The following is a 22,590-nucleotide window of genomic DNA, read 5'->3' as shown; positions in this document are numbered from 1 at the left end:
GTCAATTATACCTCAGTTAAAAGGTTCACACCAAAGTTGTATACCTGAGTGGCTAGGAAATTTGGGGACCTTCAAATAAAAATAAGAAAATCAGAGGAATTTGATTCACGTCTCTAACGTTAGTACATAGGTTCTCAGTAATGTTTGTTGTATGTGGAAGTACTTACATAGTTAATTTAATGGGTGGATGGACTGATGGATGGATAGAAGATGAATGAATGAATGAACCAAGAGTTGCCAAGCATAAACTATGGAGCAAGCACTTATTAAGCCCCCCCTTTTTTTTGAGAGAGGGAAAGAGTCTGCACATGCGTGCTTGAGTGGGTGAGGGAGAGGGAGAAAGAATCTTAAGCAGGCTCCATCCTCAGCATGGAGCACGATGTGGGGCTCGATCTCATGACCCTGAGATCATGACCTGAGCAGAAATCAAGAGTTGGACATCCAACTAACTGAGCCAGCCAGGTGCCTTAAGCCCTTTCTTAAAGTAGTGATTAACAGCCTAGACTCTGGAGTCAGATTATCTGAGTTTACATTTCTGCCATTCATAAGCTGTGCGTCCCTGGGAAAATCAGGCATCCTTTCTATAGCTCAATTTCCTCACCTGTAAAATGGAGCTAGTAATAGTACTTTATTTGTATTAGTTGCCTAGGGCCACCATAACATACCACCACAAACTTGGTGACTTACAACAATAGAATATAATTCACTCACAGTTCTGGAGGCCAGAAGTCCAAAATCAAGGTGTCCACAGGGCCCTACTCCCTCCAAAGGCTCTGGTGTATTCTTCCTTGCCTCTTCCAGCTTCTGGTGGCTCCTGGCATTGTTTATCTTATTGTCGACTTAACTCCAGTCCCTTCCTGCATCTTTACATGTTTTCTATTATGTATCTGTGTGTCTTTTTTTTTTTTTTTTTTTGAGGTACAGTTGACATATAACATTGTATTGGTTTGAGGTGTACAACATAATGACTTTATATTTATGTATCTTTTCTTCTTCTTCCAAAGACATCAGTCATTTTATTTAGGGCCCATTTGAATCCAGTCTGACCTCATCTTAACTAATTATATCTGCAAAGATCCTGTGTCCAAGTAATGTTATGTTCTGAGGTTGCAAGTGGACTTGAATTTTGGGGAGATACTATTCAATTCACTATACTACTTCATGGAAATATTATAAGGACTAAGTTTATTATAAGGATTCATGCAATTAATACATAGTATATTAAGTGACTAATATAATGAAGTTATTACAAGTACTTATAATAGTGTCTAGCATATAGTCAGAGGTATGAAATATTAGTTTACTACTGAGGTTGGCACTTGGGAAATGCTTATTCATTCCAATCACTGCTTTCTGCTGAATAATATCAATATTCCAGTATTGGTGGGAATGCTGAGTTATTAGGTTAATCCATAATATTGCTTGACTCTGTCCTACAGCTATTTCCTTGAAAAACACACATGGTTCATATTTCTTTCCTGTCTAGTAAAATGACTAAGTAGGTAAGACATGAAATGGTGATGAAAGATATTATCATTTTTCCAGATTCTTCCTTCAGACTTTGATCATCTAGGGGGAAAAAATGCTGACCAATCTGCTTATATTCATTTTATGCCAACTGACTCCTTAGGGGTGACCTCCTCTGTAGGACTTTTCATGTGGCAGAGCTCAGCTTCTCATGAGACCTGATTTCCTTCCATAGTGCTATGTCTAAAACTGGCCTTAAGAGGCATTGTTATGATAGAACATTTTAGATGAAAAAGCAGTCTGTAGCCTGTGGTAAGAGTAACTCCTAAGTTTCTAAGGAAATAATAGCTAAGAGGTGCAGTACACTGATACTGAGCCAAATACAAAATCTTATATATATTTTAGCATTAAGGAAATAAAGAACATGGTATAGGTACTATAGGCAGAATTTGAAAATAAAATAGTGAAGAATCCATTATTTACCCTGCCGCCTAAGCACCATGATTTGGAAAAGTTTAAGAGTGAGGTGAAAGCAAGCGAGTCTTCATTTGTGCCGTTCTGTTGCGCTCGCCGCCGCACACCCAGGTGTTGGCACGACTAACGCACTGGCAGGATTCAACGGATATTCATGGAAGGAAGATGTGGCTGCATTGCTTACAGGTGCTTGAGAATAAATGGAGGATCTTGGTTCTTTTTCTGTAGCCATGAATAACTTCACTTCCTAAGTCGTCATTTTTCTTCAAGGCAGATTTCATTTTCCTCCTCTTGCTTTTTCTTTGTATTTTCCTCCCTCTTCCTCCCCCCATACTCTTTCTTTGAAGTATACAGTGGCTGATTGTTATGTATTCGTATGTTCAGCATGCCTGTATGTAATAGAGGGCTGAGAAAAGTGAAGAAAAAAATTGTGTCTTTCCTCTTGTTCTTAAAGTTCTCGGTGATAAACTAGCTACCTCAGAGAATTATCTGGTACCAGGGTCGCTGGGTGAAATAGATACAGTGAAAGTATCTGCCAGAAATCCTTTATCGTTAAAGTACGTGTTCTTTTTTTTTTTCTTTTTTAAGATTTTATTTATTTGTCAGAAAGATAGAGAGCGCACAAGCAGGGGCAGCAGCAGACAGAGGGAGAAGCAGGCTCCCCACTGAGCAGGGAGCCTGTTGCGGGACTCGATCCCTGGATCCTGGGACTGTGACCCAAGCCAAAGGCAGATGTTTGACCAACTGAGCCACCCCAGCGTCCCTAGAGTAGGTGTTATTAAACAGGAATCCATGAGAAGCCTTGGCAATCCTGAACCACATGAAATGAGTGTGCAAATTATGTGTGTACATGCAGATTTGATGTGTATATGCAGATTTGGTGTATGAATGCATACATGTGCAATTGTTGGAGGAAAAGAATTTATTCGTAACTTTTGTTAATCTCAAAAGAATCTGAACTCCAAATAGGTAGAGAACCACTGAATTAGAAAATTTGGTTTATATTGTTTGTGGTTGGCTTTGCTTTAGAGAGTCTGGTAGGAAAATTCTGAGAGGTAAATGGACGGTATATACAATTACCAAACTTTTCAGATGTGGGATGAATGCAGAGGCTTACCTTGAATCATGATACCTCTTTTTGAACTTCTTTAGCGGCTGTTTTTATGCACTCTAAGTCAGAACTGGGGATGCTTTACTCACCGTTATCTCTGGCAGTTGAAATATCCAGGCAGACTGATGTCATTTGTTCCCATAACAGCATCAGAGCCCTTCTGGGCAAATACACTGATAAGTCATTGAGCAGGCACAAAGAAGATGATGTTTTATGGTACAATGAGCCATCCTTACATAGCGAATTTGTTTCTAACTGAACTTTAAACCAGACAAGAAAACCCTAACCATCTCAAAGTAGTGAGCCTCTTTTAAAATCGTATTTTATTTTTCTTGAAATTCCTGGAAACTTTGGTTTGTCCTTTGTCTTATTTGAAGCTCTGATTAAATGATCTGCATGCTTGATTCAAATCCCAGTTTTATTTTGGCCATAGCTGCATGTGTTCCCAGGTACCTGACTCAGTGGCTTCGTTTATCATCTCTGGCGGTCAGCTTGGTATTCCAGCAGGTTCTCCATTGAAATAGCTGCTGTTGTTGTGAAGAAGACTTCCTGTAGTGTTGCAGGCAGTATTTTAATTAATACAGTTACTTCCACACAATTTACTTATTTATTGGTTCATTCATTCACAAGACATTTGTAGGCACCTGCTATGGGCCAGGATGCTTCTAATTGCAGGGGAAACAGAAAGATGAATGTTATACTATAGTCACTGGCTTGTGGTAGGTCAAGGCATGTGGTAACTCAGACCAAAGATTTAAGCCTATGGAAGCCTACAATCTGTAAATAAATTGGTTTACTCTTTATTCAGAGCAGTGATTCTCAGCTGGGAAGTCCCTCCCTCCCCTGCTGCCAAGGGAAATTTGGCAATTCAGGATACATATTTACTAGTCATACATAGGGGATAGTTGGTAAAGGCCAGGAATGCTCGTAGACATCAACACCGAGCAGGACTACCTCCCACATCAAAGAATTACCTGGATCAAAATGCCAGTAGGGGCACCTGGCTGGCTCAGTCTGTGGAGCGTGTGTCTCTTGATCTCTGGGTTGTGGGTTTGAGCCCCACGTTGGGTGTAGAGATTACTTAAAATAAAATAAAATCTTAAAAAAAAAAATGCCAGTGGTGCTGAGTTTGGGAAGGCCTGATTTAGAGGAAAAGGGATAGTCCCTCAGAGAGGCATACTGCTATACATGAGAAGGGTGGACACTACAGAGATGGAGGCCTCTCCTTCGAGGACCTGAGCAAGTCAAATCTTAACTAAATTGACCCACACCAGAACCAAAGACCCTTCTGAGAGATGGGATTTCCTTCAGCTCAATTACATTTCCAGGGATGAATTAGCATCCCTCAAAGATTGGCATCTTGTCTGCTTTCCAGTTGCCTGCCCCTTGATCTGCCTCTGCTTCTCAAGGGGCTTACAATTTAGGGAGGAAGAAGGACAGGTAAACCCAAAACTATAATGCTGTGTGAGAAATACCAAGAGGGCTTAATGAAATTAATGCTGTGGGAGCACTGAGCATTCATCTCTGCCTGGGAGGTCTGGGAAGGCTTTCCAGATGAGGTGGCCTGTGAACGGGGGCTTTGAAGGGACTCACCAAATGGCAGAAAGAAGACAATCTCCTCTGTTATTTAAGCCACACCCTGCATGATTGCATTGATAACTAGCGGCGAGATGGTTTTGGCTCCCCTTTCAGGAAAACCTGCTTCTGTGGTGTCCTACACGGATCAGGACTCCTTTCCAAAATGTGCAGATCCAACTTTGAGGTCTTTCTTTTCTGTTAAAGATTTCACTAGTAGGTGGTTTCAACCCCGCAATCGTAGGTACTAGAGTTTAGCAGAAAGGCAAGAGTTGTAAGTTTTTGGTGAATGAATTACAGATTTGGAGTTTGTTGTTTTTAAATTTATATGTATTTATTTATTTGCTCCTGCTAATGCTCCTAATAGAGTTTTCTCAGGTGGTGACCTTAGCTTGCTTGAAAATATATGGAAAGTATGCTTCACAATTTGGGTAGACATTTATAAATGCTTTTCAAATACATTCTGTGTTCCAACATCTGGCTATGGGCTGTAGGAAAATCCAAGAGAACATCTCCAAATTCCTGTTAAACTAGTATAACAACATTAAATGTATTTGTGAGGCTATGAATTGAAAAATTGTTTATAATAGTTAAATATGAAAGAATAGAATAGATGTGAAGTTTCTGACAAAACAGAATAGTGAGATTTTCATAATCAGACCACCAGGAAGTTAATGGGATTGCTCTTTACTCTCCAGGAATCGTAGGTTGATTTAAGGTACCTACGTGGTATGGGAAATTTTCTCTTTCAGTTCAGGATCAGTTATGACATCACACAAGGGGTAATTTTGTACACTTGAAACTAACTTTTCAAGAATTTGTCCTTTTCCTGGTGACTTTACAAAGACCTTTAAGAGTATTTTCATGTTAGAAATATAATAGTTCAATTTAAAAATCTTTCTTTTTAGTTTGGAGTATAAGCTGAATAGTTCTAACATGTCTGTGAGTTTCATTTTTCATCAAAATGTCCTTCTTTTTTATTTTAGTCTGATGCCAATGCAAGTTACTTAAGAGCAGCTCGAGCTGGACACCTAGAAAAGGCCCTTGACTACATAAAAAATGGGGTTGACATCAACATTTGCAATCAGGTTAGTTGTGGTTATTGTTGCTGTTTAATTTTTGACTTAAAATTTTAAACATCCAGACTATAAATTCCTTGAATCTTTCATTAGTTATTACCAAGACTTTCTCTTTTTTTTTGCCAGTTTGGGTGTTTTTTTTTTTTTTTCGTATTTTCAAATGATTCTGCTTTGTTAAAGGAGCATTCAGAAATGTAGGTAGGCGTCCTTTAATAATTCCTAAAATTTAGTAAATAATGATACCAGAACAACCCACCTAAATTTTAAGTACCTTTATTCCTAATTCAAGTTTCAGCACTGCACACATACAAGTAATTGTTGGTGGGATATGATCTTCAGAGTTCTAAGTAGACTGAAGTTTGCTGCTCTATTCTCAACCTGCTGAGTAAAGCTTTCCCTTCACTCTTAATCAGAACGGGTTGAACGCTCTCCATCTTGCCTCCAAAGAAGGCCATGTAGAAGTTGTTTCTGAACTGCTACAGAGAGAAGCCAATGTGGATGCAGCTACGAAGGTCAGTATCCCACATTTAATGCTTTTTATGTCACTTGACAAATTCAGTGAGGATTCAGCCCTCGATAAGAATCAGGGCAAGCTTCTCATGAGATACTTGTCAACCATGTTCTCTTTGGGAAACTTATAAACATGGAGGGATTCCATATTTTATAAAATGTTGAAATAGAGAAATAAGGAGGGTGAGCTGATGTATCTTTTCATTTTACAGAAAGGAAACACAGCCTTGCATATAGCATCTTTGGCTGGGCAAGCGGAGGTGGTAAAAGTCTTAGTTACAAATGGAGCCAATGTCAATGCACAATCTCAGGTAAACCTACAACTCTATTGCAAATAAATGTTATAATTTATAGATGTTCTTTGGGCCAAGTCCTATATCCTCTAAGAATACAATTCAATGAATAAATTGTCGCAGATTATTTAAATTCATATATATCCTCTTTACGTGTGAGAGAGATTTTTTAAAGTCATCCATCTATGAAACTGGACTGGTAGTCATAGACACAAATGTTTAGGGACTATCTGTAATGTAGAGTCTTACACTGTTTTAGGATGCTAGCTCAGGTCTACTCTCAGTACCTCAGTAGTCTCAGTACAAAGGAAATGAGAATTCCTATAAATGAGGAAATGCTCTTAAAAGTTCATTATACTTCAGTGCTTTATTTAGTTGAAAAAAGGGAGATACTGCTTAATTCCTGTTTAGTAACTAAGTAAGGCCTCATTGTTGTTCCCTGAAACAGATTAAAAAAAAAAAAGAATAAACTTCAGAATTCCCCAAACTAAAATTTCCAGATTCTTTGTTTCAGATATAAGCTAATGATTCATTCAGTAGGACCTCCTATGTGCTCTGAGTCTTGCATGAGGTTCTAATTAGATTATCATTTGGTAGACTTTCAGTCTAAAAGAATTTACTTTAAAATAGGTTTAAAAATGGTCCTCATAATCCGAATTTTTCATTATTTCAGTCTCCACAGAAATGAGGTTATATAGGAAAGCAAACATCATCATAACACAGAAATATCTGCTAAGAACCTGACCATTTTTAAAACTGGTCCTTACTCAAGTGTTCCTTCTCATTGGATGCCTTCATGTACTCCTGTTTGTCCGTCTGTACCCCAGGCAGTTGGATACTGAACAAATTGATTACAGAACAAAACCGCAAGTTTTGCAAAAGACACAGGATGACATGAAGTTAGGGGGATGGTGTTGGAGAACCCTGGGTGCACAACTAAGTGTGGATTGTGGTTTTCTAGCAATGTGTGAAGAATTAGGATGATTTCCTGATAAGTGTTTCAAATGAGAATGATTTGAAAATCAAAAGATTAAATGACCAAAAAAAAAAAAAACCTAGGTGAGGTCTTTGGTTTGCAAATGCATTTGCAAAAAGGCTGTCTTTTTACTTATGCTGTGAAAATAAAAAGTAAAGGACATCAAGCTATCATATAATTTTGTTGGAAAAATTTTACTTTTCCTCCACAGAAATCCTATTTGGTTTAGTCTTTGTTCATTGTGAGAACTCATACATGAATTTCAGTTATAACCAATATTTTGTTAATTCCTAAACTTGCTTTTACAGGTGCTAGTTTCGTTTTTTAGAATAAAGTCTCAATCTAACTTTTTTCATTATTTACTATGGCCTTTTGATTTCCATTTTTTTTAAGATTTTATTTATTTATTTGAGAGAGAGAATGAGATAGAAAGAGCATGAGAGGGGGGAGGGTCAGAGGGAGAAGCAGACTCCCTGCTGAGCAGGGAACCCTATGCGGGACTCGATCCCGGGACTCCAGGATCATGACCTGAGCCAAAGGCAGTTGCTTAACCAACTGAGCCATCCAGGCGCCCTTGATTTCCATTTTTAAGTGTACTCAATTTCCCCAGCCATCTTCAGTACTGGTTATCTTTGGCTAACAGGAGCCTCCTATATTTTATGGGTCCACGGAATTGGGGCGACTTCCTCCATGGTTACTACGGCCATAGTAACATGGTGCTGATGCTGTTAAATATTAGTGTCATGGAGAAGCAACCGCACAACGCTTCCAAACATGTGATTTCTTGTATGTCTGATCTGATTCTTTTCTAGTTCCTTGTGGTTTTTGATACATGGTCCACTTATGCTGATTCCCTAGGAGAGTTTACTTAGAGTAATAATGCTTTTCCAGAGGGAATGATATAAAGTTGAATATTGACAAGTATAGCCCATTGATAGAGATACAGACCAGCTGACTATAAGCAAAGCATCATGCTTTTCAAACATCTTTTCACTGGAAAATAACTAGTGTTAAGCTCTGAGAGAGTGGGAGAACTCTTTAATCCCGTTTTCATTTCCTTTATCCCCCCAAGGGAGAAGAAATAAACTTCCTTCTTTTAAACATTTCACACATTCTTGACCAATGTTTAGAGTAGCCGTAATTTTAAACCTCCTTGACGATGTCGGAGAGAATCTGCAATTGAAATCAAATCCTGACCCGATTTGATTTCAGTTTATACACATTCCCTAGTGATGATGAAGTGACGGAGAAGAACATGGGCTGCAGAATTCCCTGTTCCTTGCAGCTGTGCTTGGCATGCCCTGCCCCGACAGTTCGCAGTGAAGCAGGTCCCCTTCATCTGGACACCTGCCCCCCTGTGCCTCTGAGTCGCGTCATTCCTTGGACAGAATAAGTAATAAGATGGCCATGCAGCACAATGGGGTTTCCATGATAACTCCTGGTAGCAGCTTTTCAATAGGAACTCTTACAAAGAACGACAAGTGATAATGCCATGAGATTAAATTCCATTTAGGCGTCAGCACATAAAGCATCACAGGAGTATTAATATTCAAGAAAGACAGCATCCCTGTCTGAGTGAAGTTTTAACCAAATAGGTAATATGTAATAGCCAACAAGAACTAGTGCCAAGAGAGTCCCCCACCTTCCTTACATATAAAAATTCTCCTTATCTTGAAAATAAAAATGAAATTGGACAATATCAAGTTCTGATCTTATAAACTGAGGGTCTGTAAGCTAAGAATTTTTAGATGTTACTTTAATTTTTGTCATTGCTTTGATCTTATATCTTAATAAGTTAGTTAACTCTTTCTTATATTACTTAACATTCCAGAAATGATTTAGGCCTACCCTGAGAAAGAAATTGGGTTGGATAGTTAAATTGTGATTATAAAGAACTCTACAATGATTAAGTCCTTCATACTTTGTACTAAATATGGCAACAAGGATTACTAGTGTTTGCAATTGGAAAATCTCAAACTGCCACATCAAATGACAGCCCTCAGTCTTTTCTCCTTCTCTGTCTTTATTCTGTAATATAAGGCACAAACTGTGTTTATCAAGAAGCAAAGTCTGTTTCAAATAATATTTTACCATAACTATCAAAATATTCTAAATTTTCATAGTAGTATTAACAGTGAGAAGACCCTATGGGGTTTTTTTTGGGGGGGGGCTGTTTTTTAAAATTTTTATATTGTGTTTATTTAAACTCTGAATAGGTAATACATTCACATGGTTCTACCATCAAAATGCATGAAAAGACAAAGTGGAGGGCCTCCTCCCATCCCTGACCCCCATCTGCCCAGTCCTCACCCATCTCCGTCCAGGGTGAAACAGGTACTGGGTTTCTGTGGATCCTTTTCAGAAAGGATAAGACCCTTTGATTAAAGCAGTGCCTCCTTGGTCTTTTTCTGTTTTTAAATGTTTCCTTTGGTGGGGAGGTCAGGTCTTGATGAAGTCAGAAGATAGGTATGATAGAGCCTCTCTGCCCTTTGACCTTATAGCACACCTGTAATCTAACCAACATTCACAAAAATCAATATCAGATGTAAATCAGTGTAAATCTGACGCTCTGCCCTTAATGTTTTAATTCATAGGAGCACTTCATGATGTACACAGGCTGACTCTAGGAACCTAGGATTGATAAGAAAAGTTCATGGATGAAATGTCAGCCCTTACTTAAATGGAATAACAGGAGGACTTTCTTCTTTACTTTATTTGGGTGGATATTAGGCAGCATGCTTCGGTATGATCTATAAATTTATAGGTCTGCATATTTGCATGCTTTTGATAACACCACAATAAATGTTCCGAGCAAAAGGTGTTGAAGATAATGGATAAAATCAGGTGTGAAAGAGCATACTTTCTCAATCTTGAGCTGTTCTGCCTTTTGAAAATTGAGTCTATTGTTGCTACAGAAAAAAAAAAAAACTGTAAATTGGGCACCCATATGTTCCATTTTGGCCAGCTCTTTGTTTTGGAAATTTCCTAAGTTAGGAAATTAATTTAAAAACAAAACAAAACAGTGGTATGCTTTTTTCTCTTAAGAGAAAAATAACATTCTTTCTGAAATCGGACCATTCTCCCAATCCAGATACTATTTTACAAAAAATCATTTCAGCTGTAGGTTGTCCCATGACAACACATTGAATTACTTGTGCCCTAAGCCTCTTTGTAAGAGAGAGTAATGGTAATGTTTTTATTCAGTCTTTCCAAAGGATGCTTATAATTACTCCCTAGAACCATAACTAAATAGTGTACATGTGTTCTCATGCCATGTTGATCCTTTCTTGATAGATGAGATTTGTATTAAATGGTGTTATTGGGATTAAAACTAACTTGAGCAAAAAAGAGAATTTATTGAAATTATGTGGAGAACACATAGAATAGAAAGCTAAAGAAGCTTTTTGGAAAGCTTTGGAAACTAGATAGTTGGGGTGAGAGTAATCAGAAGCTATATGGTAGAGTTGCCCTTCGATATGGTCTTTACAGACCAGTTCAAGGTGGGGAGGGGGGACTTCGCAGAAAACAGAATTGAGAAAGAGAATAGACCTGAAAGAGCAAACAGAAGATGTCCTGCACATATGTTTACCCTGTGGTTGAAGAAGGGCAAGCTAATTTTTCTCAAAGATGGCCAAGACACGCGCTACCTACATTTCAGGGTAAGAGGTAGTCCCTTAAAGAAAATCAGAGCAGTATTGCCCGAAGGGGAAACAGATGCTTGGTGACCAAAACTAAAGCAAAACAAAATAAACACACAAGCCTATACATACCCCCTATAAAATGGAAATTTCCATTATGGAGGAAAAAACAAAAACACCAAAAACATTTTATCAATATGAACAGCAGAAGTAAAATGAGGCCATTCAATACCATTCAATGTATATCAATACATCACACCATATATTGTGTGATTCCATTTATATGAAATGTTCAGAGAGATAGAAGGCAATGAGTGGTGGCCAGAGGCCATGGGGAGCGGTGAATGGGAGTGAATACTAATGGTACAGAGTTCCTTTTTGCAGTGATGAAAATGTTCTGGAATTAGATAGTGGGGATGGTTGCCCAAGTTTGTGAATATACTACAACCCACTAAATTGTACACTTTAAATGGGTGAGTTTTATGGTATGTGAATTATATATCAATAAAAATTTATAAAAGTAAAAAGTATGAAAGAATGTGACCATTCCAAAAATGACCAGCTTTTGGGCAATGCAATAGAATGGCAGCACTCAAAAAAAAAAAAAAAAAAAGGAGAAGCAATTGTGGAAAACAGTGAATTACAGGGCTCAATCTGGTTGTGATCCTTATCTATATATTATTTTTGAGTAATTCCAGTTCCACAGTTCACTCTGCTGTTGTGAAAAGGGCATATGGAATGATTTAAAAGTTGTGATTCTTAAGAATCACTCTTTGGAAGCTCCAGGTCTGTAAAAACAGCATCTTTTAAACCTCAGTACCTGGTCTTGGATTATCTTCCTGGGTCATGAAAGGTTTGGTTCTGGAAGATAAACTCAAGAACAGTCTGCATACATCGGGCCAGAAGCCAGATACTTATAGATAGACCAGTGTTCCTTAGATAATCGTGAACTACAGCAAAACCCTGCCCTGAAGCTGAGAAAATAACATCCATTTTCAAGATTTTTCTTAAGAGCTTTACTCCTAAAATCTGAATCTTCCATCTAGAAATTTCAGCTGATGAAGAAAGACAGATACCTATAGTTCACTGAGCTATCACAAAAATCCACCCTGGTTTTTATCTTTCTCTTCTTCCTTAATATTTTCAATAGTTTTTTTTTGTTTTGTTTTCGTTTTTTTTTTGTTTTGTTTTGTTTTTTTGTTTGTTTGTTTTGGTTTTTAAAGGATATTTAACTCAACCAAGGATAAAATGATCTTCCATTTTGGTCAAATGAAGGAAACAAAAAAATAGCAATATAAGTGTAATCCTAAACTACCTGTCAGTTTCCCTCATAGGTCTGGGCAGAGTGACAAAGATGAAACACTCCAGGTACATACACACAAACATGCACACACACACGTGTACACACACATTGTGTTGCAGTTATTCCATGTTCCATGTTTGATGTTGATAAAACCTTTCATGATAGAACAGAGTAACAATGAACTTCAGTGATGTCAGTAGGTAGATAATTTAAAGGGAAGAAGCTCGAATGCTGTGTCATATTCTACTGCTTCTAATTTCGTGTCTCTGATTTGGAGCTTGGCAACTGGATAACCTAGCTTTTTACAATTATGTGTAAAATAGAATAAGTAGAATAGAGGAACCCTCTGATGAATAAGAATGGTAGATTTGGGAGAATGGTAGATTTGTTATGTGACATCACTTTTATCATCAGCTCAAGGATCTTTTTAACTTACTTTTAAATTCGCAGCTAAAAGCCAAAAAAGTGATGTCACCAGAGCCTGAATTATAGATAAGTAAGGTAATCATATAGTAAATGATATTTATAATGATGGACCTAAACCTTTTGAATCACAAAAGTTTGAGTAATAGTTGGTACATTTTATTTAGAATATATTTACTTTTATTCTTTCCAATTGTATAATGTATACAATAAAATTTCCAGAACATTCAGTTAAATAGAATTGTATTCTGAAAAATTTATTCAAAGAAAATTTGCTATAGTTTGAAAACTATGTTTTGATATGTTTTGCAGTAAGATTTAAAAATATTACATAGACAACATATGAAAGTATTTCATAGATGTGAAATAAATTGTTCTAGAGAACAATCACACATATGCAACATATTTTTTTAAAAGATTTTATTTATTTATTTGACACAGAGAGACACAGTGAGAGAGGGAACACAAGCAGGGGGAGTGGGAGAGGGAGAAGCAGGCTTCCCGTGGAGCAGGGAGCCCAGTGCAGAGCTCGATCCCAGGACCCTGGGATCATGACTTGAGCCTAAAGCAGATGCTTAATGGACTGAGCCACCCAGACACCCAAGCAACATATTTTAATAAAAAGCTTAAGATGCAATGTACACATTCATGTACTTGAATCCAGGTTCTTTGGCAGTTGGCCACATTTCAGACAAACATAAATACATACCTATACATAGTGTGTGTGTACATATATGTACATATGAATGCGTATGTGTGTATTCTGAACATGAAACTACCACATCTTTGCAAAAAAAAAAATGCAAGGCAGGAAACTTACAAAAAATCAACTACTAATTGAATTCTGTTTTGAAATTGAAGTATATACCCTTTTGCATATTGATGTTCTTTCCTTTGCTCCAAGTCACCTCACCTGTGGTGAGTTTGAAGCTCCTTGAAATTAATATAAATTCCTTCCAAATTAGGAAATATTTCAGACTCTTAATTTTATGTGAAAGTATTAAACCTTTTATTTAAAGTAGGTAATTATTGGTATGGGGGAAAAAACTCATTGGGACAATGACCAAATGTATTTTTCTTCATATCCTCATATCATCTAGGAAAATTCTTTACTCCTGGTAGGTGCTCAGTAAGAGGCTGATGATTAAACAAATGTACTTATTTATCTAAAGTGGATAGGTGTGAATTATACACTATTAACTATGAACTATACTCAAGTTATAAATTATGAACTATAATTTTGAAATACAGTTATAAATTCTGGTTAAACTATCATGCTTAGGCTTTTTAATAAATATGAATATCTGCATTAAAGTATCATTAAAATTATTATACCCAAGCATTTTCTGGAACATATAATATCAGTACCATGGAAAACTAGATTGGCCCTATAATAAAGCCACAGACAAACATAGAAACATTTCATTTCTTCTTTTGCAGAATGGTTTCACGCCATTGTATATGGCAGCTCAGGAAAACCACCTCGAAGTTGTCAAGTTTCTTCTTGACAATGGTGCAAGCCAGAGCCTAGCCACAGAGGTAAGACATGTTGGTTCTTCCTGTGGGTAAGTTCACATGGGTGCAGGACATTTTGTAAGCCTGGAGTTATAGCATGGAGAATTTGTCCCACTAGAGTTTAATTACAGTCATATATTAATGTGAGGGTTCTTCAATGTTTATGAAATACACTAGAAAGTCTATTTTCAATTTTTAAAGAATCTTCCATTGCACAGATACCTTTTCTGCTCTTAAATGCCTGGCTCTACCTTATAATTGAGCTATTTGTTTAATATCTACATATTTGCTTTAGAACACTTTTCCATTTCTTATAATTTTGCCTCAAAGTCAACCACTGTTTTTGAAACATGTTTGTAGTACGACAAGTTTGAAAACTGTTTTTTCCAAGTATAAGTTAGCGTAATTATAATGATTGAATTTACATAGTTAACTAGATTTAATTCACACTTTTCAACAAAACTATTATATGTTTTTAAGTGTTACATAAACATGGTAGTGAAGAAATTTTTGCAGTCTTGAATAGAAGAGTTGTTTTAAAATAAAAAGTTACTTAAGTCATTGGGACTGTCCTAACGTAATACAGTTTATTTTTTAAACTAAACTGGATGGAAGATTGTGCTCCCTTGTGAAGTGTATCATTAGAACTATATTGCTAATATTAAAAGATCAACATTTGAGTATTCTCTATTTTTAACAAAATAATGAAAGCAGATGCAGGATTATCCCTGTCATAATACTGCTCTTCTTAAATTCTGACATGTTTGCCAAATGGCACAAGAAAGATCGTGATAGAGGAATTGCATATAACCTCACCCAGCTTTTGAGATCGTGCCTTCTGGGGAAGCCACTAAATAAATGAAGAGGCAGTTCGCACAAAAAGAAATACAAATGACCATAAATGTATGAAAATATCACATCCTCACTCATAGTCAAAGAAATATTAATTTATTAATCAGTTAAAAAATGAGATCCAGTCTTTCGCCCTGGAGTTGAGAAAAAGAATTTGAAGAGTAGAAGAAATGGGAGCTTTCCTACAGTGGTGGTAAAGTTGATCCTTGGTTGCAACACTTTTGCAGACCATTTAACAGTAACTGTCAAAAGTTAGTGTTTATGTACCTTTTTACTTAGCAATTCTGTTTCTTCTAAGAATTTACATTACAGATATATTAGAGGGGGATACAAAAACAGTATACAAGAAGTTCATCAACAGAATGAGTATGAACAATTTTTTAAGAACTGGAACTAACCTAAATATGCACCAGTAGGAAACCTGTTTAATAATATTGTGATACTCACACAATAAAATGCTATTCAGCATCGTCAAAAATGAGGCAAGACTATAGATGCTGATAGAAGAAAATACCCATATTGTTCTCAGTGGTTTATTCTGAGCAGTGGGAGGGAGATTTACTTTTCACTTTATACCCTTCCATACTGTTGAAGATTTTTATCATGAGAATGTATTGTTTTTGTGATAATATTCTTAAGGGTAGGTAAGAAGTAACTACTGGTCGATAAGAAAAGAACACACATTTGGTAGGCATAGAACAGTGCTTACGTGTTGGATAAGAGAAAAATCCATTCCCATTTTTTGATGGAAATATTAAATAATATGAATATCCCAATGAAAGTGATTTCATAGTACTTTCTTGGCCTGTGAAGGAGAAGGTAGTCTTTTTAGACTGTGATGTACAGATCACTAAGTATCTCTCCTTTAGAAGCAAGTAAGTCCAACTTACTGCTACGTCCTTGGCCTGATTGTGGTTTTTAAAACCTTTTCTGTATTAACTATGTACTGTATACCCTATCTTTTCCATATATATATATATATATATATATCTTCCTTCTTTTACTAATTAAGATTCTGAAGCATTAGGTTAAAGTATTTGTTCATTTACCCCACAAGTAATTATTAAGCACCCATTATGTTCCAGATACTCCACAAGGCATGGAGGTTCTCATGGAGCTTCTGTCATGTTTCCTTTTGGCTTGTATTTTTCCTCTTCTTCTTTTTTTTTTAAAGATTTATGTATTTATTTTAGAGAGAGCAGACAGGCAGGGGGAGGGGCAGAGGGAGAGAATCTCGGGCAGATTCCCCACTGAGCGCAGGGAGATTCCCCTCCTGACTCGAGGCTGGATCTCAGGATCCTGAGATCATAACCTGAGCCTGAAATCAAGAGTTGGCTGCTTAACTGACTGAGCCACCCCAGTGCCCCATGTATTTTTCTTTTAAGAATAACTGCACAGAGAGAACCAAACTGTTTAAACTAGGTTTGGAGCCAAAATCGGGAGTTACTAATTTTAGCTATTGACACCTTAGAGCTGGTATCTTTGTCTCTTTAATTGGCTTATTGCAGGAAGCACATTCTTGTGGGTGCTGTGGTCTCTGTTGCAGTTTATTTTCTGGTGCACAGTGGTTTCCTTTATGTATAGGCCCTATGGGCTTACAAGTTCATATTAGCAGAAAATATAGCCATTTAGTTTTGATTCAGAACCAGAAGCGGGCTGTCATTTTTACCCCTTACATTTTGTCCAGGTTTCACGTTCACTCTTTTTTTTTTTTTTTTTTTAATTTATTTACCTGAGAGAGAGAATGGGAGACAGAGAGCATGAGAGGGGGAGGATCAGAGGGAGAAGCAGACTCCCTGCTGAGCAGGGAGCCCGATGTGGGACTCGATCCAGGGACTCCAGGATCATGACCTGAGCCGAAGGCAGTTGCTCAACCAACTGAGCCACCCAGGCGCCCTCACGTTCACTCTTAATACACAATTTTCCTTTGACCATTCTGTCCTTTAAAAAATGTATTTTTCTTTTGTTTTGTAATAGTAATAGATTACGTAAATGAGAAAGTAAAGTGAAAAGCAAAAAGAAGAAAAAGCCACTGTTAATTTTCCCTAGAGATAACATTTTGTTTACTCCTTAAGACCTTTTGGTATATGTACACAACGCACATATTTATCTTTATGAAAATGAGGTCATATATTTACATAGTTATGTAGATTACTTTTCTCATAACATTAAATTGCATTCGAAACTTCATGCCCTTAAGGGTAAACCTGTGATGTTCTTTTGGTAATGTCTTGGTTGTTTTCAGCCTTTCTTAAGGCTGCAGGGAAAGTCCTTCTAGCTACGTTAATGATCATCCTTTCCCTCTATTGGGTCTCCCTGGAAAAGTTGAAAGGGGCAGATGGAACTTCAGCTGGTTCTCGAAGCATGAAGAATAGACAGAATTTGTATATGTAGAGTGAGGCGGAGGACATTGCAGGGTGGGGGCATGGCATGAGTATAGAAGCCAGCGTAGAAATAGTTTGCACACCGCAGTTAATAAGGAGACTGCAGGAAAGGATTTATATGAGAAGAATCTGGGCAATAGTGTCCCTTAGGTGTTTGGGGCCAATATTTTACACATCCTTAAATATAAATATACTGATGTGCATTCAGTCAAAAAAATGATAGGAGCCCTTGTCTGATTTTCCAGCAAGGAAAAGAATGATGAAAGTGGTCTTTTAGGAAGACCAACAAGACACTAGTATGCAAGTCACTAGATTTTCTCTTTCTCCCGTATGAACACCCTTCCACTGGAGTAGCCCTCTGCTTGTAGCACAAGGCTTACCGATATAAAATATCATGCCCAAGTAAAATAAGTACCTTACTTGCCAGTTCTCTAATAAAAATAATTTATAAATGTTCTTTTGAGTGCATGACAATGAAAGCATAGAAGAATTCAAATTCGAGCCAGTTTTAGGATTTTCTACTCCATGCTGTTTATTCCACTGTCAGTAACCTTAGATCATCCACAGATTACTTAACCACAGCAAAATCTGTAGCTGTCTTCTCTCTGTCAAGTCCCAGGGCAATACAGTGGGAAGGCTCAAAATGCACAGACCTGAGTGTATATCTCAATTTATTCTAGTCCTGTTTTGCATGATCCCTGTGTCTTCTCCCTTCATTGGTCAGAGAAGCCAAGAGTGTTTCATAAAGACCTTTCTTAAAACAGCGGTTACTATGGTTCACCAATTAACATATACAGAGTGGCCACCAGATATGTGCTAGGCATCAAGGTGCAATGAGGAAGCAGACAGGCCTCTCCCCCAGTTTTGAAATATCGGGGGAAATTTTTATAGCTTAATTAAATAAGATCCTTGGAAAAATTTACCTGGATTTAACCTGAAATATTGTTTTCACTGCAGTTATTTTCTGGATATTGAAATTATGGTATCTTTTTCCTCTTTATGTAGTACTTTTGTGTATTTTCAAGATTTACCCAATTAATGTGTATTACTTTTTTTTTTTTTTTAAGATTTTATTTATTTATTTGACAGAGACACAGCGAGAGAGGGAACACAAGCAGGGGGAGTGGGAGAGGGAGAACCAGGCTTCCCGCTGAGCAGGGAGCCTGATGCGGGGCTCGATCCCAGGACCCTGAGATCATGACCTGAGCCGAAGGCAGACGCTTAACCGACTGAGCCACCCAGGCGCCCCTAATGTGTATTACTTTTTAACAGAAAAAAACCCAAAAACTTATTACAAATTTTTTTATTATTTTCTGCTTTGGTAAATATATAAATATAAACAAGTATTTATAGACATATACATATATATATGTCTTTTCACATATCTGTCTACTTGAATATGGTAGCTTCTTTTTTTTAATTTTTTATTGTTATGTTAATCACCATACATTACACCATTAGTTTTTGATGTAGTGTTCCATGATTCATTGTTTGTGCATAACACCCAGTGCTCCATGCAGAACGTGCCCTCTTTAATACCCATCACCAGGCTAACCCATCCTCCCACCCCCTTCCCTCTAGAACCCTCAGTTTGTTTTTCAGAGTCCATCGTCTCTCGTGGTTCGTCTCCCCTCCGATGTCCCCCCCTTCTTGAATATGGTAGCTTTAAACAAAAATTGGTCGCTCGGTTGCATTCTTATTTGTTAATCAAAAAGAACATGTCCGCGAGGGCCAATCTTGACCCATCCATTTATTTGCAGGATGGCTTCACACCATTGGCGGTAGCGTTGCAACAAGGTCACGATCAAGTCGTTTCCCTCCTGCTAGAGAATGACACTAAAGGAAAAGTGCGTCTTCCAGCTCTTCACATCGCTGCCCGAAAAGACGACACGAAGGCCGCGGCCCTGCTGCTGCAGAACGACAACAATGCAGACGTGGAGTCAAAGGTGAGGCGTGAAGGCGGGCAGCCGGCCATGCGCTCTCCTGCGCTAGCACCCACGCTGTAAGAATGCCTGGTCTCCCTTTTGGCAAGCTTACCCCAAAGCCTTAACCTCACTGGGAGCAAGGACAGTACGTGTCCAAGTCAGCCGATTGAAGGCGCGGCCCCCTCAGCATTTCCAGCTAGGAGGTAACCGTGCATGCTGCCTGATGCATGCTAACAGGGAGGCCACATCCGAGGTCCATTTATAGGCACCTGGTAGTTTCCTTCCTTCTAACGTGTATTTTGAATGTATCCAACACTTCAGCTCAAACACCAGGGTGGAAAATTACAAAATGCTAACCACAATGTGCACAAATAAACCTTTGGCTGGTATCTGAGATGAGAGGCAATGCACTGAGTATTGATCAGTTGTGGAGAGAGCATGCCGGCAGCCAGAGTCCCGGCCGAACGTTGCCATTGCCTTGACATGTGTGACCTGAAGGTCTCTGTGAAGGAAATGTGGCATTTGGAACAGGCCATTGTGTAGCCCTCCATTCGGTCTAGCTTTCTTTCTGTGCCTCTTGTGCTCCCACCAGAGCTTCCATCCTCATTACTTAGCTGCCATGAGCTTGCTGCCGTCCATGTCACCGAGAGCGAACTAACCGTTCATTTTTTCCTCTTCTTTGCTTCCAAATGTGTTAACCTAGATGGTGGTGAATAGAACAACAGAGGTATATATATATATATATATAAACATATGCATATAATCTCTGTCTGCATCATCATTTTCCCATTACCTAGTGCTGCTGCCTCATTTCTTTCCCTCCTTCTTTGCATCGCCTCTGTAGGCTAGATACCTGCTTTATGTCCCCGCCCCCAAAGTAGCATGTGCCAGAGAAGATAGTAGTTTGATTACCAGGGCTTTCTGCAGCTGAACCTGGTGTTGGAAAGGAAGAATGAGGAATCCTTGAGAATGAAGGATGTCGCAATAGAGTTGGGTGAGATGAAGAGTTTTGATGCTTTAGATGCTTATCAGCTCTACCTAAAGCTGCAGACAACCCTGTCATTCTACTCCTCCAGGACTGATTCTTTAGAGTTCTGCATGACACTTAGCCTCGGTGGTGTCAGCAAAATGAAAGTTACCTCTGAATGGTACCAATATTCCCACCCTCCCCACAAGACTCAGTAAGATAGCTAGCATGGCTAAGAAGCTTGCTAACAATCTAGAAATGCATCTAGTTCCTATAAGGTTTCAATCTTTGGGGACTAAGTGAATCGCTGCATGTTTTAGCATTTTTTAAGGAAGTAAAATGACCTTGGTATGACTAAGCTAGAGAAAATGAATAGGCATTTGCTAATAAAGAGACCAGCTTGTGGATTCTTTCTAAAATGCAATCACCCGTTATACAAGACCAATTGTAGTTCTCTTCCCCAAAATTGCTTTTGTCATTAAGATTGGCATTTACTCCATACTGAATATATTAAACAAATTGAATTTCGACAAAGAGTTTCAATGGACAATTCTATCATCGATAATAAAACAGTGGTATTAATCAAACCTTCTGTAAGCAATAGATTTTTCTTGTCAGCCCTATTTTGATGTTTTGAAACGTTGGCTTCTGTATAGTTCTGCTACCGAGTTACTAAAATTATTCAGTCTGCACCCTTGGTTCCTTCCTGGTTATTCCTCTGCCTATGAGTTGGGCGTTTGTTTGAAACCCTATGAACAATTGGCACTAATTGAAAGAAACCTAGTACAGAATGGAATGTGGACCTCAGCATATTTTGCTTCCTCCCTTTGATTTGGGCAGGGTTATGGTATTAATGTGTCGGACAAGGGGCCAGCAGGAATCAATTGAATGTCTGCTATGTTTTCTTTGCAGAGTGGCTTCACTCCGCTCCACATAGCTGCTCACTATGGAAATATCAACGTAGCCACGTTGCTGTTAAACCGAGCGGCTGCTGTGGACTTCACTGCGAGGGTAAGAGCAGGGCGCTAGGACCCGCCCTGAAAGCATGTGAAAGCCTTCTGAGCCCTCCTTGCCTGACAGGAGGAGGGGGTTGGGACCACTGACCTCTAGGTCCAACCTACTAGTCAGCGAAAGCTGTGATTGTCGACTTCTCCTACTGCATGTTCTTGCTTTTAGACAGGTGTGCCTGTTTCCTAACAGGATAAATAAGCCATGATCATGGGTGGGGGGGAGGGGAGGATACATATATACGTGAATGTAGCAGATGCGATTCAAGGAATCACAACTGGAAAGTACAAACCCTTCCCCAGGTAGAAATTTCTGAGACTGTTAGAAATCGGTCAGATGGCACTAAGAGTGCTTTAGCTAGCAGGGTCTTGACCTTGCAGATGAGAAGAGAGTGAAATATCTGGATGAGATCCAAACTTCAGAACCCAAAACACAGAGACCGTCTTTTGCTTTCATCGTCTGTCCGCTACAGACTTTCATAATGAGTCACAAGTTTCCGTACCCCGACTAAGTTCATATTCCTGGAGAAAGGAGTTACAGTATCATGTGTATCCCTCGATAGCAACCCAGCCGTCCAGAGTAGTAGTGTTCTGAGTGTAAACACCAGTCTGGTGCTGGGCCTGATCCTGAGACACCTCATCCTCGGAAATAGAAATAGAAAGGAAGGAGGAAGCAGGATAGAGGAGTAGCCTGATAGTGTGGGCTCAGGATTCAGACTCCTTGGGTTCCAGTTTTGGCTTTAAATTTTCTTGGGGTCCATCAGTTTCCTCATTGATAAGATGAAACGGTGTGTGAATTATGAAATTGAATAGTAACAATAAAATAATATCACCACTCCCTCAGGGGGTGACTGTGGGAATTAGAAGGGCACAGGGCCCGACACGTTGGTGGCAAGTACGGCATCAGCACTGGGATTCCGAGCATAGCGTGTGAGGTGGTGTTTTTGCTAGAACCTTACTCGTGGGAGGAAAATGGGGTTAGATGAGATCGGAGAGAGGCCATATACTAGTACTAGCTTTAGCAACAGCAGTAGAAGTCATACCATCTTTGAGGTCGCTCCTGTGTGGCAGATGCCAGGCTACGCACGTTT

General features: G+C 38.5%; 1 protein-coding gene across 19 annotated transcripts in view; it reads left to right on the top strand.

The window, feature by feature from the left end:
- ANK3 (ankyrin 3) overlaps nt 1-22,590 on the top strand; it is a 511,278-nt gene that overhangs the window by 280,591 nt on the left and 208,097 nt on the right. For 14 of the 19 annotated variants that reach the window (XM_032423844.1, XM_032423847.1, XM_032423845.1 and 11 more), the window contains exons 2-8: nt 5,614-5,715; nt 6,120-6,218; nt 6,429-6,527; nt 14,290-14,388; nt 19,361-19,546; nt 20,229-20,252; nt 21,405-21,503. In XM_032423844.1, coding sequence (XP_032279735.1) covers nt 5,614-5,715; nt 6,120-6,218; nt 6,429-6,527; nt 14,290-14,388; nt 19,361-19,546; nt 20,229-20,252; nt 21,405-21,503 — 708 coding nt within the window. The remainder of the gene's footprint in view (nt 1-5,613; nt 5,716-6,119; nt 6,219-6,428; nt 6,528-14,289; nt 14,389-19,360; nt 19,547-20,228; nt 20,253-21,404; nt 21,504-22,590) is intronic. The other 5 variants (XM_032423837.1, XM_032423836.1, XM_032423852.1 and 2 more) reach the window with 1 other exon arrangement.

Source organism: Phoca vitulina, unplaced genomic scaffold (assembly GCF_004348235.1).
Source record: "Phoca vitulina isolate PV1807 unplaced genomic scaffold, GSC_HSeal_1.0 scaffold29, whole genome shotgun sequence".
Taxonomy (NCBI): domain Eukaryota; kingdom Metazoa; phylum Chordata; class Mammalia; order Carnivora; family Phocidae; genus Phoca; species Phoca vitulina.
The sequence above is the reverse complement of the archived record's forward strand: the minus strand, read 5'-3'. Positions and strand labels throughout refer to the sequence as shown.